This window comes from Saccopteryx bilineata, chromosome 3 (genome assembly GCF_036850765.1).
Source record: "Saccopteryx bilineata isolate mSacBil1 chromosome 3, mSacBil1_pri_phased_curated, whole genome shotgun sequence".
NCBI classification, from domain to species: Eukaryota; Metazoa; Chordata; class Mammalia; order Chiroptera; family Emballonuridae; genus Saccopteryx; species Saccopteryx bilineata.
Genome location: NC_089492.1, coordinates 199,411,736 through 199,426,961, shown reverse-complemented (window position 1 = coordinate 199,426,961; position 15,226 = coordinate 199,411,736). Strand labels below are relative to the sequence as shown.

The following is a 15,226-nucleotide window of genomic DNA, read 5'->3' as shown; positions in this document are numbered from 1 at the left end:
TTCCCTAAAAGCACAAGGAACACAGGCATCAAAACTGGTGCTCCACGATCTCCTTTGTAAACCCTATATTTTAATCCAGAATCCAACATTTATTATGTTACTACCTCAGTAAGGAGAGAAAAAGGCCCACAAACTATGAAGTTTTCTTCCTTAATTGGAGGTGAGGGGGAAGACACTGCTTAACAATGTAGTAACAGACAAGAAGATGAAACAAGACTAAGACAATCATGGACATCAAGCAGGCATCACCTCAGTTTTAGTAAATCCGAGACTAAACCACTGGCTTCAAAAGTTAAAAGATTACAGTCTAAATCAGGGGTCGGGAACCTATGGCTCACGAGCCAGATGTGGCTCTTTTGATGGCTGCATCTGGCTCACAGATAAATCTTTAATAAAAAAAATAATGTTGGCCCTGGCCGGTTGGCTCAGCGGTAGAGCGTCGGCCTAGCGTGCGGAGGACCCGGGTTCGATTCCCGGCCAGGGCACATAGGAGAAGCGCCCATTTGCTTCTCCACCCCTCCGCCGCGCTTTCCTCTCTGTCTCTCTCTTCCCCTCCCGCAGCCAAGGCTCATTGGAGCAGATGGCCTGGGCGCTAGGGATGGCTCTGTGGCCTTTGCCTCAGGCGCTAGAGTGGCTCTGGTCGCAACATGGGGACGCCCAGGATGGGCAGAGCATCGCCCCCTGGTGGGCAGAGCGTCGCCCCATGGTGAGCGTGCCAGGTGGATCCTGGTCGGGCACATGCGGGAGTCTGTCTATCTCTCCCTGTTTCCAGCTTCAGAAAAATGAAAATAAAATAAAATAAAATAAATAATGTTAAAAATATAAAACATTCTCATGTATTACAATCCATTTCCTACTGCTCACGTTCATGGTTACGAGTGGCTATAGCCAATCACAGCTGTCCTCTGGGACACCAAATTTTTATTGGATAATGCATAACGTACATGGGTCGTTGTATGGCTCTCACAGAATTATATTTTAAAATATGTGGCGTTCATGGCTCTCTCAGCCAAAAAGATTCCCAACCCCTGGTCTAAATCTTCATACTGTCTGTGTTGTGTATTTGTATTGTTTAAGCTCATTGCTCATTTCATTATACAGTCTTTGAAAAAGAGCTAGAGAACAACACTTTAGAAGTCTATTTTGGCCTCACCAGGCAGTGGCGTAGTGGACAGAGCATCAGACTGGGATGTGGAGGACCCAGGTTCAAGACTCCAAGGTCGCCAGCTTGAGCGCGGGCTCATCTGGTTTGAGCAAAAGCTCACCAGCTTGGACCCAAGGTCGCTGGCTTGAGCAAGGGGTTACTCGGTCTGCTGTAGCCCCACGGTCAAGGCACATATGAGAAAGCAATCAGTGAACAACTAAGGTGTCGCGACAAAAAACTAATGATTGATGCTTCTCATCTCTCTCCTGGTTCCTGTCTGTCTGTCCCTATCTATCCCTCTCTCTGACTCTCTCTGTCTCCGTAAAAGAAAAATAAAAGGAAGTCTATTTTGCTTTGGATTCTTCATGCTGGTTTGATACTTAGTAATAAAATCCCATCACCTTTGAAAGTTTTTCTCATTTTATTTATTTGTAAATCATTCTTCCAAGTTAGAACTTTCACAGAATATAATAACTGAGTACAAACTTAGGCAGAGACCTAGCTAAGTAACTGGAAACCCTCCTTTCGGGTGCGCTAGCTCATCCCATAGTTCCACCTAAACTAGTAAGCAGTGTCGTCAGACTGCTGTCTCAAGAATCATGTGGCTTTGCCTAAACTGTAAAGAATGGCCTGATGAATGAGTGCGGTCTGTCATCATCTGTGTAAGGGAGAGGTGTGCAGTGGCATCTATGACTGTCAGCCTTACTCCTGTACAATACCTAAACTACAGTTCTCTGCAATCCTAACAATTCATTTGCTCCGAATGTTATATAATCTTAACAATAAAAATATACTACAAAATCATCTGATATCCACTAAATCCCTACCTACAGTCTTTACATATTATTTAACTATGTGATATCTTCATCTAACAAGGAAGAGTTCCAAACTCAAAGATTAAAGACACAGTTGACAAAAAAAACAACAACAAAAAACCTCTGAGGAGTTAACCTGAGCTCTTCTTTATCCTTCACTCAAACCCTGTGGTTTGTTTTGGTTGGGTGGTTCACCACCTATATCGAAGCAACAGAGTTAAGAGGGGTCACTAGAGCTAAGAATGACAATATCAAAAAAATGATCTATGATATAATGATTGCAAGTGAAGCAAAAAAATATAACATGCAAATGCAAAACACGAAAATACAGCAGTTGTACGCCATGGTGAACTGGATAAGACTACACAGTCCCCAGAGGTCTGACAGTTAAGTCATGCTTAAAAAATTTACTTGAAAACCATACTGTATCAGACCGTATTTGAATTCTGTTTCTGTCTTGCATGAGATCATGGTCAACATATGTTGTTACAAATGACAGTATTTCCTTCTTTCTTAAATCTGTACAGCCTTGGAGAAGTTATGTAACTTCTCCACGGTTACATTTATCACTAGGCTAATGAGATCATAAAAACTTTTTCTTAAGAATGTTTAAAGATGACAGTAGTTAATGCATGTGGAAGGCTTAGCAGTTCTGACACAAAACAAATGCTCATGTTATTTGCTGTTATTTTTATTCTTTATACTTAGTAATTATTTTCATAAGTATCATTACATTTGATAATCAAAACAACCGGTTGTGAGTTATATATTCCCATATTACAGTGAGCAAACAGCCTCAGAGAGGTTGCATGTAAATAGTTGAGATTTGTACCCAGTACTTCTCTTGTCTAATAAAGAACCAGAGAATCTTAGGTATGAAATAAAACCACAACTACAAATTTAGAAAGTTAGAAATTTAGAGGGAGAATGCAGGAGGAGTTAATTTAGAATGCAGAAAATTGCTGATGGTCTTAATACAGTGTTAGGTAAGGAAGAAGCACTATGTCAATGGAGAATTAGAAAGAACGCAAACATTTGTTCATAGTAACAAGATTTTAGGCTCTGACCCACCAAATGAAGTTACAGTTTATAATTTCAATAGGGCATATTCTGAGTAATTCAAATTAAATATACTGTATACTGTTAATCTAATAACTTGAAGTTGGAAAGAGAAAGCAACATATAGTCAATGTAAATTCAAGATCTTTTCATTAAAGAATCATAAAAGTTGCAGATGACAACTCTTGCCACCACTAAAATACATGCTTTCTATTGGATGGCAGTGTAAGTGCACATTTAAATCTAAACCGATAAAGCCTTGAGACCATGTCATGGAAAGATGCAGATATATTGAGTGGCCAGATAAAACTAACAGGAATGTTGATAACATATCAGCTTCACTTTCAAGTGGAGAAGAATCTGCAATAATAACCCATGAGCAAAGAAAATAAAAATAATTTTGAGAGAAATTCTAAACACTCACATGGAGTGAGGTCTAATGAAAGCTGTGTTATTCTGTGTTTGCATGAAGAAAATACGTTTTCTTGATTTGGTGGATGGAAAAATGAGAGGAGGGGGAGGTTAACACAATAAAAGGGGGAGGTTAACACATTCTTTTGAGAATGTGTCATTTCTTTTAGCTTTACATTTTTAGCACCTTTGTTTTCACTCTGTTGTATTAAATATCATAAACTTGTGTTTAGTTGTGTTCTTTTTGGTTTTTTTTGTCTGATATAGTTTCTGGACTTAGGCACTATATCGTACCTCACAAATTTGTTGATTTTTTTTATTTTTTTATTTTTTTTAGAGAGAGAGAGATGGAGGGACAGACAGGAAGGGAGAGAGATAAGTAGTATCAATTCTTTTTTGCAGCACTTTAGTTGTTCATTGACTGCTTTCTCCTATTTGCCTTGACTGCAGGATTCTAGCTGAGCCAGAGACCTTGGGCTCAAGCCAGTGACCATGGAGTCATGTCTATGATCCCACGCTCAAGCCGGCAACCTCAGTATTTCGAACCTGGGTCCTCAGCGTTCCAGGCCAACACTCTATCCACTGTGCCACTGCCTAGTCAGGCTGTTTTTATAAAATTTCTAAAGGTAAATTTACCCAAGGTTTTTCTCTTCTGTACTAAAACTAAGAATTATTTGCCACCTTTCTTTGTTTTCTAAATGTAACAAGAAAAGTGGTCAACTTTTCTTTTTATTAGAAAGCCAAACGAATGAGAAATAAACCAGGTTTGTGTTGTCCATACAGAACATGTAAAAATAAAACAGGTATTAGTGGTGTATCAATTGACTACATTAGATAGCCGTTCTGGTAACAGTTTCACAGTTGTAGATCATACAAAAACAGAGGCAAAGTCCATTCTATGTCCTCACTCCCAAATATGTACCATCTCCATAAACATTATTTATAAATATTCTCTTGTTACAAAAAATATTGTTTTTAAGATATAAAACCTAGTAAAGACTTTATTTATATAAACCCGTTTACCTTCTTTTTCAGGTTAGCTTATCTCCATTACACTTTAAGCCATACAAAGAACACATACATTTGTGACTATCAGTACAATAAATAAAAAAATACAGACTTCTGCCTGACCAGGCGGTGGTGCAGTGGACAGAGCATCGGACTGGGATGTGGAGGACCCAGGTTCAAGACCCCAAGGTTGCCAGCTTGAGTGCGGGCTCATCTGGTTTGAGCGAAGCTCACCAGCTTGGACCCAAGGTCGCTGGCTTGAGTAAGGGGTTACTCGGTCTGGTGTAGCCCCATGGTCAAGGCACATATGGGAATGCAATCAATGAACAACTAAGGTGTCACAGAGAAAGGCTGCTGATTGATGCTTCTGATCTCTCTCCGTTCCTGTCTGTCTGTCCCTATCCATCCCTCTCTGACTCTCTGTCTCTGTAAAAAAATTAATTAGTTAATTAAAAAAAAAAAAAACCTTTTATAAGCAAATCCTAGTCACAGTTCAAAGTGAGGTTGTTTCTGAACAATTGGTAAAATTTTTATAAGTATCAAGGCACCATATGTGTAAAACATCAGTTAAAAATTTAGGAACATGAATGATGTTAGCAGTGGAAGGAGGCCAATACATGCCAGTTGTTAAACTTGTGTGCTGAAAGAGGACAGTATGTAGTATGTTAAGTATACCAATGAAAGATTCATTAAACTCTGACTCACATCAAACAGTAACAGGAAAACTATATTCTCACTTTTTTTTCACATTCAGATGAGCTGGTCACAAACCAACAGGACTCCTCATTGTTTCACAGTGTACATCTGACTGTCCGCTGAAAAGAATTTCTATAAACATTTTCAATGCAATTCCCAGAAGCTGATTTATCTTTCAAAGGTGGCCTTACCACTTTAACATGATAATTCAAAAAGGCCACAGTAGAGTATTTTATAACAGGTAGTCATAATTCTTCAAACCTTCTCAATTAATCTATTTCAACAGAAAGTAAGATTAAAATCCTTTCTCCAATGACATTTTTAAAATATTAAAAATAGGTCTTCCGCCTTTTAATTTTAAAAGAAGCCCCCAAATGATACTCATAAACAGAAATAAAAGACAGATAATAAGAAAGTGCTCTTAGGAATTCTAATCTAAATGTAATAGCATTCTCTATGAAGACCAAAGCTTTCATCTAAAAAATAATGAAAGCCACTCTACCAGTATTTTAAGATCTGCTTTTCCTTTCTGGTTCTCTTCTTTTTCTAAAATAATACCTCTCTATTTGAGGTCAAAGTTCAATAAAATAAATACGTTTTTCCTAATAATATTTAAAAGACAAACTGGAGGAGCATTTCTGACCAAAAACATTCTCTCCTCTTGGTTTGTATAACACTGCCCAGTTTCACCTTTCCCTTCCTTGCTTCCCCGTCTGTCCATCCTTTCTTTCTTTAGACTGGAACAACTATAAAGCCTTTATTTGTTCTTTAAATTTTTTATTAATTTTAATTTATTGTGTTAACATGGATTCAAGTGTTCCACTCAATATATTGTAACTCCGTCACTCCCACTCCCTTATCCTCCATTATACCCCTTTGACCCCCTCCCCCTAACTCCCTTGCCCCTTTCCTCTGGGATTTGCTGTCCTGTGATCTGTATCTCTGTTATGTACATATAATTTCACTAATCCCTTCACCTTCTCTGATCCCATCACCTCATCCCCCTTTCCTCTGACAGCTGTCCCTCAGCACAAGTCTGCTCCCTGTGACCCTGCCTCTGCCTCTACTCCATTCTTTAGTTCACTTTGTTCATTCAATTCCACATATAAGTGAAATCATATGATACTTGTCTTTCTCTGCCTGGCTTATTTCACTCAGCATAATAGTCTCCAGGTCCATCCATGCCATCACAAAAGGCAAGATTTCCTTCTATTTCATGGCCACACAGTATTCCAAACTGTAAAGACTTTAAACAAACAAAGAAAAGGTCCCTAGATGTCCTGTCCTTATCTGGAGGACTTTCTCAGAGTCTTCTGACTCCACAAGGATCTGTGCTTCTCTGTCTCAATTTTGTAATTCTGTTACAGAAACAGAAATTAACTTGTGGAGACCTGATGGTGAGCAGGGATCCCTGGCCACAGAAGTACCTGTCAGGTGAAGATACAACTAATTACCATACAGTAGAAGTGGCCAGTTTTGTATCTTTTAGCATTCCTCATTGCCTATTCATGTCTGTACTCTGGAATTCCCTCAGGTTTTCCCATTAACTAATGAAATAAACAAAAGTTCTGGCATGTGTTCATGTTACATATGTATGAGTCATGACCTTACCTTTTCAAAAACTATCTTTTAATTATCCCGTGGCTGAGCAAATACTACTCAAACTTAAATAACAGCTCTAAAATATATTATTGCTAAATTTATCACCATTTACACTCTCGGTGAATTACTGTACATAATCCTTTTAAGATTTTAATACAACCTGGCAGGCTGGCTCAGTAGTAGAGGTCAGCCCAGCATATGATGTCCTGAGTTCAATTCCCAGTCAGGGCACACAGGAGAAGAAATCATCTGCTTCTCCACCCCTCTCCTTTCCCCTTCTCTTTCTCAATCTCTCTCTTCCCCTCCCACAACCATGGATCAGTTGGAGCAAGTTGGCCCCAGGTGCTGAGGATGGCTCCATGGCCTTGCCTCAGGGGCTAAAAATAGCTCAGTTGCAGAGCAATGGAGCAACGGCCCCAGATGGGCAGAGCATCACTGGCAGGGGATTGCTGGGTAGATCCTGGTCGGGGAGCATGCAGGAGTCTGTCACTCTGCCTCCCAGCTTCTCACTTAAGAAAAATGAAAAAAATAAAAGATTTTAATACAATTTATCATCCTGAAATCTTAACAATCATTAAAAAAGAGATTCTTTTCCTAAGTGGCAAAGCACTAAGTAGTACGTATACATGAAGAGCAAAAAATCATAGTAATAATGACTAACATTTACTAAGCACTTGCTATGAGCAAGACATTACTCTAAAGCAGGGGTCCCCAAACTTTTTACACAGGGGGCCAGTTCACTGTCCCTCAGACCGTTGGAGGGCCGGACTATAAAAAAAAACTATGAACAAATCCCTATGCACACTGCACATATCTTATTTTAAAGTAAAAAAACAAAATGGGAACAAATACAATATTTAAAATAAAGAACAAGTAAATTTAAATCAACAAACTGACCAGTATTTCAATGGGAACTATGCTCCTCTCACTGACCATCAATGAAAGAGGTGCCCCTTCCGGAAGTGCGGCAGGGGCTGGATAAATGGCCTCAGGGGAACGCATGTGGCCCGCGGGCCGTAGTTTGGGGACCCCTGCTCTAAAGTAACATTTACTCACTGAACCCTTACAACCCTGTGTCTCTATGGCACAGACACTCCAACTAAAGCAGAGAAAAGTTGAGCAACCTGCTCAAAGTCATACTGCCAAAAGTGCTAGAATTAAGATTTAAACTGAGTTTGTCTCCAGATTAAATTAGACTACTTTTCAAAAAAGAAAAGATAAATTTTAAAAAGCCAAGCACCTTCAGTGCCATTATTCCTGGCTGCTGTTACCAATGTTATCAAAGGAATGCATATTATTATCCTGACAACCATTTTTTAAAAACACTATTATAAAGAGTTCAAGCCATACCGCTTCATGGATAGCAGCAATAACAGGAAAACTAAAGACAAAGATGAGAGGATATGAGAAGGTAAAGTTATCAAAGAGTGGGTATACGCCAAACTAAAATTTAAGGAAATTCACATTATGATAGTAAATATCCAATTCAAGCCTAACTTTGATAGTTTTGTCTAACACTCATACAAAATGCATAAAACAGTCTTATACTCTAGAAAGAACAATCAAAAGGGCCCTCCTGTTCAACACTTCACTTGTGGCAGACTTTGGAATGAAATTAACTAGCTTTTGAGAGTACTGAAGCAGGTCTTTAAAAGTTTTATAATCAACTTCAAAGTCTATTTATGCTTGACACTATGCTCAAGTAAATATCTAGCAATTACCATTCTGTTCTGGACTTTCTTGAATCTTAAATTCTTAAATTTATAGAGCACTGAAATCCTTAAAACAGCTCCCAAAATTACCCATACTGCCCAAGAGCTTCAAAGATGTGACCCAGAACAGCCCTCACTCACTAAAAGCTGTTAAGCCCCAGGACTTTTTCCACACATGATAACTTCCCAAGACAAACACTTGCTGACTCCTTCTCAGCCACAGGTAAACCACATCAGATAACAAGTGTAAGCTCAAAGGTTAAGTATATGTAGAGATTAGTAGAGAATTTTCTCCTATTTTAGAAAAACCTAAAATAAAGCTATGGTTAAAGTGTTAACAGAATGAATTTGTCATCTACCAGTAAGTGTTTAAAGAGAAACACACTTTATATCTTTATATCAGTTCATAAGAAAAATCACTAATAAGACACAATTAAGGCGTTAGAAGCATTGATTAAATAGGATATAAAGATATTAATTATGAAAGTTACTAAAACATTATTCTAGGGATTAAAAAAATCAAGTTCTAGACATGGTTAAAAGACATCTTGAAAGATATCATCTGCCACAAGCCTAGAAAGTAAGTCTGAATTATAGGCAAGGGTTTTAAACAAAATGCAAAACTACATTGAGCCTAATTACTCTAAAATTTTTCCCAAAATATCAAGCACATAGAAAATCCCATTTTTATTTCAAGTATCATCTAAATATTTAAAATTACCAACTCCAAAAAAATGCATTTATTCTCATACCATTAAAGTATTATTCAAATAACAAGTTCTGTGAAACTGTATCGATGCAAAATGGTATCTGCACCTCTATGTTTATTGTAGCATTTACAATAGATAGAAAAGCAACCTAGGTGTACATCAATAGACAACTGAATAAAGGAGATATGATATATATGTATATCTCTGGAAGATTTATATGTATGTATATATACAAACAGTAGAATATTCCTCAGCCATAAAAGAAAGAATAAACTTGCCACTTGTGACAACACAGATGGGCCTACAGGGTATGCTAAGTGAAATAAGTCACAGAAAGACAAATACCACATGATTTCACTTATATGTGGAATCTAAAAACAAAATAAACAAAGCAAAACAGAAACACACACACAGAAACAGAGAACTGATGGCTATAATAGGGAGTGGGGGTAGGGGTAGCAGGGGCAGAAAACATAAAGGGATTAGAGGTCCAAATTTCCAGTTATAAAGCAAGTAAGTCACAGGGATGCAATACACAGAGACTCTCACAATAACCGTGTATGATGACAGAAGGTTACTAGACTTGTCATGGTGATCACTTCATGTAGTCTACAGATGTCAGATTACTAGTTGTATACCTAAATTTATATAAATTAATCAACTATACTTAGACTTTTTTAGGTATTAGTATTAAATATTTCAAGGTATTTTTCTTCTCCACAACTAATAAATTTTAAAAAAACCTAAAGAAGTAGTAGTTTTGCCAAAAGTTTTAATAGAAATATTCACTGGCAGCAAAGCTGACCAGGCTTCAGAAGTAATAATAGTCTCCCCAAAATGAAGGTGTGTTAAATTGTGCTTCCCTGATAGTTCCAGAATTTGACTCTCTAAGTATATAAAACTTTTACCAATTGAAAATAAAAAATGGCCCTGGCCGGTTGGCTCAGCGGTAGAGCGTCGGCCTGGCGTGCGGGGGACCCGGGTTCAATTCCCGGCCAGGGCACATAGGAGAAACGCTCATTTGCTTCTCCACCCCCCCCCCTCCTTCCTCTCTGTCTCTCTCTTCCGCTCCCGCAGCCAAGGCTCCATTGGAGCAAAGATGGCCCGGGCACTGGGGATGGCTCCTTGGCCTCTGCCCCAGGTGCGTGGCTCTGGTCGTGGCAAAGCGATGCCCCGGAGGGGCAGAGCATCGCCCCTGGTGGGCGTGCTGGGTGGATCCCAGTCGGGCACATGTGGGAGTCTGTCTGACTGTCTCTCCCGGTTTCTAGCTTCAGAAAAATACAAAAAAAAAAAGAAACTGTAAAAAAGATGGTACTCACTTTTCAATCTCAATGCCAAGCGGGTTAGCAGGACGCAGGGACAAGGGAGGCATTCCTTTATTTCTGTCAGTACGCATATCGTAATAATTCATTTCATCAACCCACACAGCAGACTGGTCCAAAATGCCTACCGAAATGAGGAGCACATCCTTAGTAAGATATAAACACCTCCAGGTACGTTCTAAGTTTTTCAAATTGCTTTATCTTTTAGGATCTAAATGCATGCTAAGGTAATTTTTAAGAGTTTTGAAGATATAAAGGCTCTAATTTTTTTTAAAATGTCTGGTAGCTTAATTTAAAACACTAAGAATCTATTTTTATAAAAACAAATATAACAGCTCTTGGCTTACATTATTCAATAGAGAAGACAAATTAAGCCTCTGATAAAAAGTTCTGATAAAACAAATGTATTTTACAAAAAAAAAGTACAATTAATTTTGTTTATTCAAAAAAATATATCCAACAATTCCTTTTATAAAGAAATCAGTCAAACACCTTCCAAGGCATACAGAGCTTTTGTAATGGAACTAACAAGGACCCAACAAAACGACTGGATAGTACCTGTGAACAAAATATGACCTCTGAAGATAGTATTGTATCCGCTACGCTCCTTTGGGCTCTTTGTCATTCATCTAATTCATCATGTTCAACAATTTCAAGGGCAGAACATATGCTGGAACACAAAACCAGCCTCAACAAATCTGAGAAGACTGACAACATACCAAGCATATTCTCTAACCACAATGCTTTGAAATTGGAAATCAACTGTCAAAAAAAAAAAAAAAAAAAAAGCTCAGAATGTGTGGAGATCTACAAAACAATGCCCAGGTCAAAAAATAAATAAAAGTAGAAAGACAAATGAGAATGACAGTACAACATATAAAAATTTGGAAAGATACAAAGTGTTAACAAAGGAGAAATTTACATCATGACAGGTTTACTTTAAGAAACAAGAAAAATCTCAAATAAAAAAACCTAACATTTTCCCTTAAAGAACTAGGGAGGGGGGCAAAGCCTTAAGTTACTAGGAAAAAAAAAATTAGAGCAGAAATAAATGAAACAGAGAACAAAACAGTAAATAATGCAACAAAGATTTGGTTGTTTGAAAAGATTAATAAAATTGATAACCCTCTGGCTAGATTCACTAAGGAAAAAAGAGAAAAAACTCAAACTCAGTATTAAGAGGAGAACTTACAGAAACACTATGAAAGGCTATACACCACCAAATTCTATAACCTAGAAGAGATGGACAAGTTCTTAGAAATAACCTTCTAAAATGAAATCTCAAAGAATTGGAAAATCTAAATAATCAATAGTAAGGAAATTGACACAGTCACTAAAAACTTCCCCCCAAAATAAAAGTCCAGGTCCATATGGTTTCTATGAATTCTACCAAACATTCAAAGAAAATTTAATACCGATCTTCCTCAAACTCTTCCAAAATATGAAAAAGGAGGCAAAACTTCCTAATTCATTTTAAAATGAGATCAACATTACCATGATACCAAAACTAGATAAGGAAAACACACACACCCAAAAATTTAGAGACCAAGATCTCTGATGAGTATAGGTACAAAATACTAGTAAATACAATGATACATTAAAAAGATAATACACCACAACCAAGTGGGGTTCATGCCAGGAGTGCAAAGGTGGTTCAACATATACAAATCAATCAATGTTACACAACAAATTATCAAAATAAAAGATAAAAATCATATGACAAGACACAACACCCATTTATGATTAATAAAATACTCAATAAATGGGACATAGAAGTAAATACTATAATAAAGGCCATATATGATAAACTGTCAGCTAATATACTCAATGCTGTAAACATGAAAGCTTTCCTCTAAGATCAGGAACAAGACAAGGATACTAACTTTAACCACTGTTATTCAACATACTAGATGTACCTAACCAGTTCAATCAAGTAAAAGAAAGAATAAAAGGCATCCAAATTGGGAATACGTAAAATTGCCACTTTTTGCAAATGACACAATTCTTTATATTTAAAATCTTAAAGACGCCACCAAAATACTATTAGAAACAATCAAGTACAGTAAAGTTGTAGGATACAGAATCAATGTAAAAAAATGCATTGCATTCCTATATACTAACAATTAAATTTCGGGAAAAAAATGAAAACAATTCCATCTTCGATTGCAACAAAAAGAAATAAATATCTATGAATAAAGTTAACAAAGGGTATGAAAGCCCTATACACTAAAAACTACTAGATAATGTTGAAAGAAATTAAAGACACAAAGAAATGGAAAAATATTTCATGTTCATGGATTAAAAGAACATAGTTTAAATGGCCATTTACCTAAAGCAATATACAAATTTAATGCAATCCCCATTAAAATCCCAATGGCATTTTTCAAAAATATAGAAAAAAATTTCCTTAAATTTTATCCTGAAATTGTACAGAACCACAGAAGACCCTGAATGGCTAAAGCAATACTGAGAGAGAAAAAAAAAAAGCTGGAGGTATAACACTCCCTGACTTCAAATGATACTGCAAAGCAACAATAATCAAAACAGCATGTTATTACCAGAGAAAGAGACACATGGACAAATGGACAATGATGAGAATGGAGAGCGAAGAAATAAACCCACATGTATACAGGCAACTAATTTTTGATAAGAGGCCATAAACATACAAATAGAAAAGAAAGTCTCTTCAACAAATGGTGTTGGGAAAACTTGAAAGCCACATACAAAAGAATGAAACTAAACCGCTATGAGACACTGCTATTTTACACAAAAAGTAACATAAAATAAATCAAATACATAAATGTTAAGACCTGAAATAATATAATACATAGGAAAAAAAGTAGGCACTAAACTTGTAGACCTTGGCCTCAGATAGAATTTTATGAATTTGACCCCAAATGCAAAGGCAGTAAAAGCAAAAAATAAATAAAGGGGCTTCATTAAACTAAAAAACTCTGCATACAAAACAAACCATCAACAAGCAAAAAGGCAGCCAACTGAATGTGAGAAAATATCTGCAAACAATACCTCTGATATGGGGTTAATGTTCAAAATATATATAAAGAAATCACATAACTCAACAACAAAAAACAACTGTTCCAATTAAGAAATGGCAAGTCTGTCATGGCACAGTAGATAAAGCATTGACCCAGAATGCTGAGGTCACCAGTTCAATCCCTGGGCTTGCCCGGTCAAGGCACATACAGAAAGCAACTACTATGAGTAGATGCTTCCTGCTTCTCCCCCATTTCTCACTCTCTCTTTCTCTCTCTCTTTCCCCTCTCTTCAAAAATCAGTAAATAAAATCTTTTAAAAAGGCAGAGGGCCCTGGCCCAAAAGCTCATTTGGTTAGAGTCATCCCAATATGACAAGGTTGCAGTTTGATCCTTGATCAGGGCACATATAGGAAGCAATCAATGAATGTAGAACTGATGTTTCTCTCTATATATAATCAATCAATAATTTTTTTTAAAAAAACAAGCAGAGGACCTGCTGATTCTTTTCCCAAAAAGACATGCAATTGGCCAATCGGTATTTAAAAATATGGTCTATTTCCCTACCTATAAAAGAAATGCAAATCAAAACCACAAAGAGATAGCCTGACCAGGTGGTGGCAGAATGGATAGAGCGTTGGACTGAGACACAGAGGACCCAGGTTCGAAACCTTAAGCTCGCTGGCCTGAGTGCGGACTCATCTGGCTTGAGTGTGGGCTCACCAACTTGAGTATGGGGTCACTGGCTTGACTGTGGGATCATAGACATGACTCCATGGTGGCTGGCTTGAGCCCAAGGTCACTGGCTTAAGCAAGGGGTCACTAGCTCTGCTGTGGCCACCCCCCCCACCCCCAATCAAGGCACATATGAGAAAGCAATCAATGAACAACTAAGAAGCCACAATGAAGAATTAATGCTTCTCATCTCTCTCCCTTCCTGTTTTTCTGTCCCTATCTGTCCCTTTCTCTCTCTCTCTCTGTCACAAAAAACAAACCACAATAAGATAAACTTCACGCCTGTCAGAATGGTTATTATCACTAGAACAAGAAATAAGTGTTAAAAAGGATGTAGATAAAAAGGAATCTTTATACAGTGTTGGTAAGAATATTTTTTATTTAAAAATTTTTTAATTAAATTTATTGCAGTGACTTAAAATAATATAGGTATCAAGCGTACAAATATATGCTACATCATCTGCATATTGCATTGTGTGCTCATCACCCAAAGTCTTCTTCAGTCATCACATATTTGACCCCCTTTCTCTTTATCTCCCTCTACTTCCCTTCTCACTGTTAAACACAATACTGCTGTCTTCCTCTATTTTTCTTTGTTTTTTAATACATTTTGTTGCTTTCAGTTTTATATTTCACATATGAGTGAAATCATATGGTTCTTGACCTTTTCTATCTGATTTGTTTAACTCAGCATATTTTCCAGATTGAGCTATGTTGTGGCCACTATGAAAAACAGTATAGAGGGTCCTCAAAAAATTAAAAATAGAGATATTATATGACCCAGTAATCCCTATTCTGGGTATCTACCTGAAAATTTTGAAAACATTTATTCATAAAAGATATATGTGGCCCTGGCCGGTTGGTTGGCTAAGTGGATAGAGCACCAGCCCAGCATATGGACGTCCCGGGTCCAATACCCACTCAGGGAACATAAGAGAAGCAACCATTTGCTTCTCCCCACCCCCGTCTTCTTCCCCTTCCCCTTCCGCAGGCATGGCCCCAGGTGCTGAGAAACAGCT

General features: G+C 37.4%; 1 protein-coding gene across 5 annotated transcripts in view; it reads right to left on the bottom strand.

Moving 5' to 3' along the window:
- The window catches only part of EXOC2 (exocyst complex component 2), a 191,481-nt gene that overhangs the window by 136,614 nt on the left and 39,641 nt on the right, over positions 1-15,226 (bottom strand). For 4 of the 5 annotated variants that reach the window (XM_066268535.1, XM_066268537.1, XM_066268538.1 and 1 more), the window contains one exon: positions 10,477-10,603. In XM_066268535.1, coding sequence (XP_066124632.1) covers positions 10,477-10,603 — 127 coding nt within the window. Of the gene's footprint in view, positions 1-10,472; positions 10,607-15,226 lie in introns of those variants that run through there. The other variant, XM_066268539.1, reaches the window with a different exon arrangement.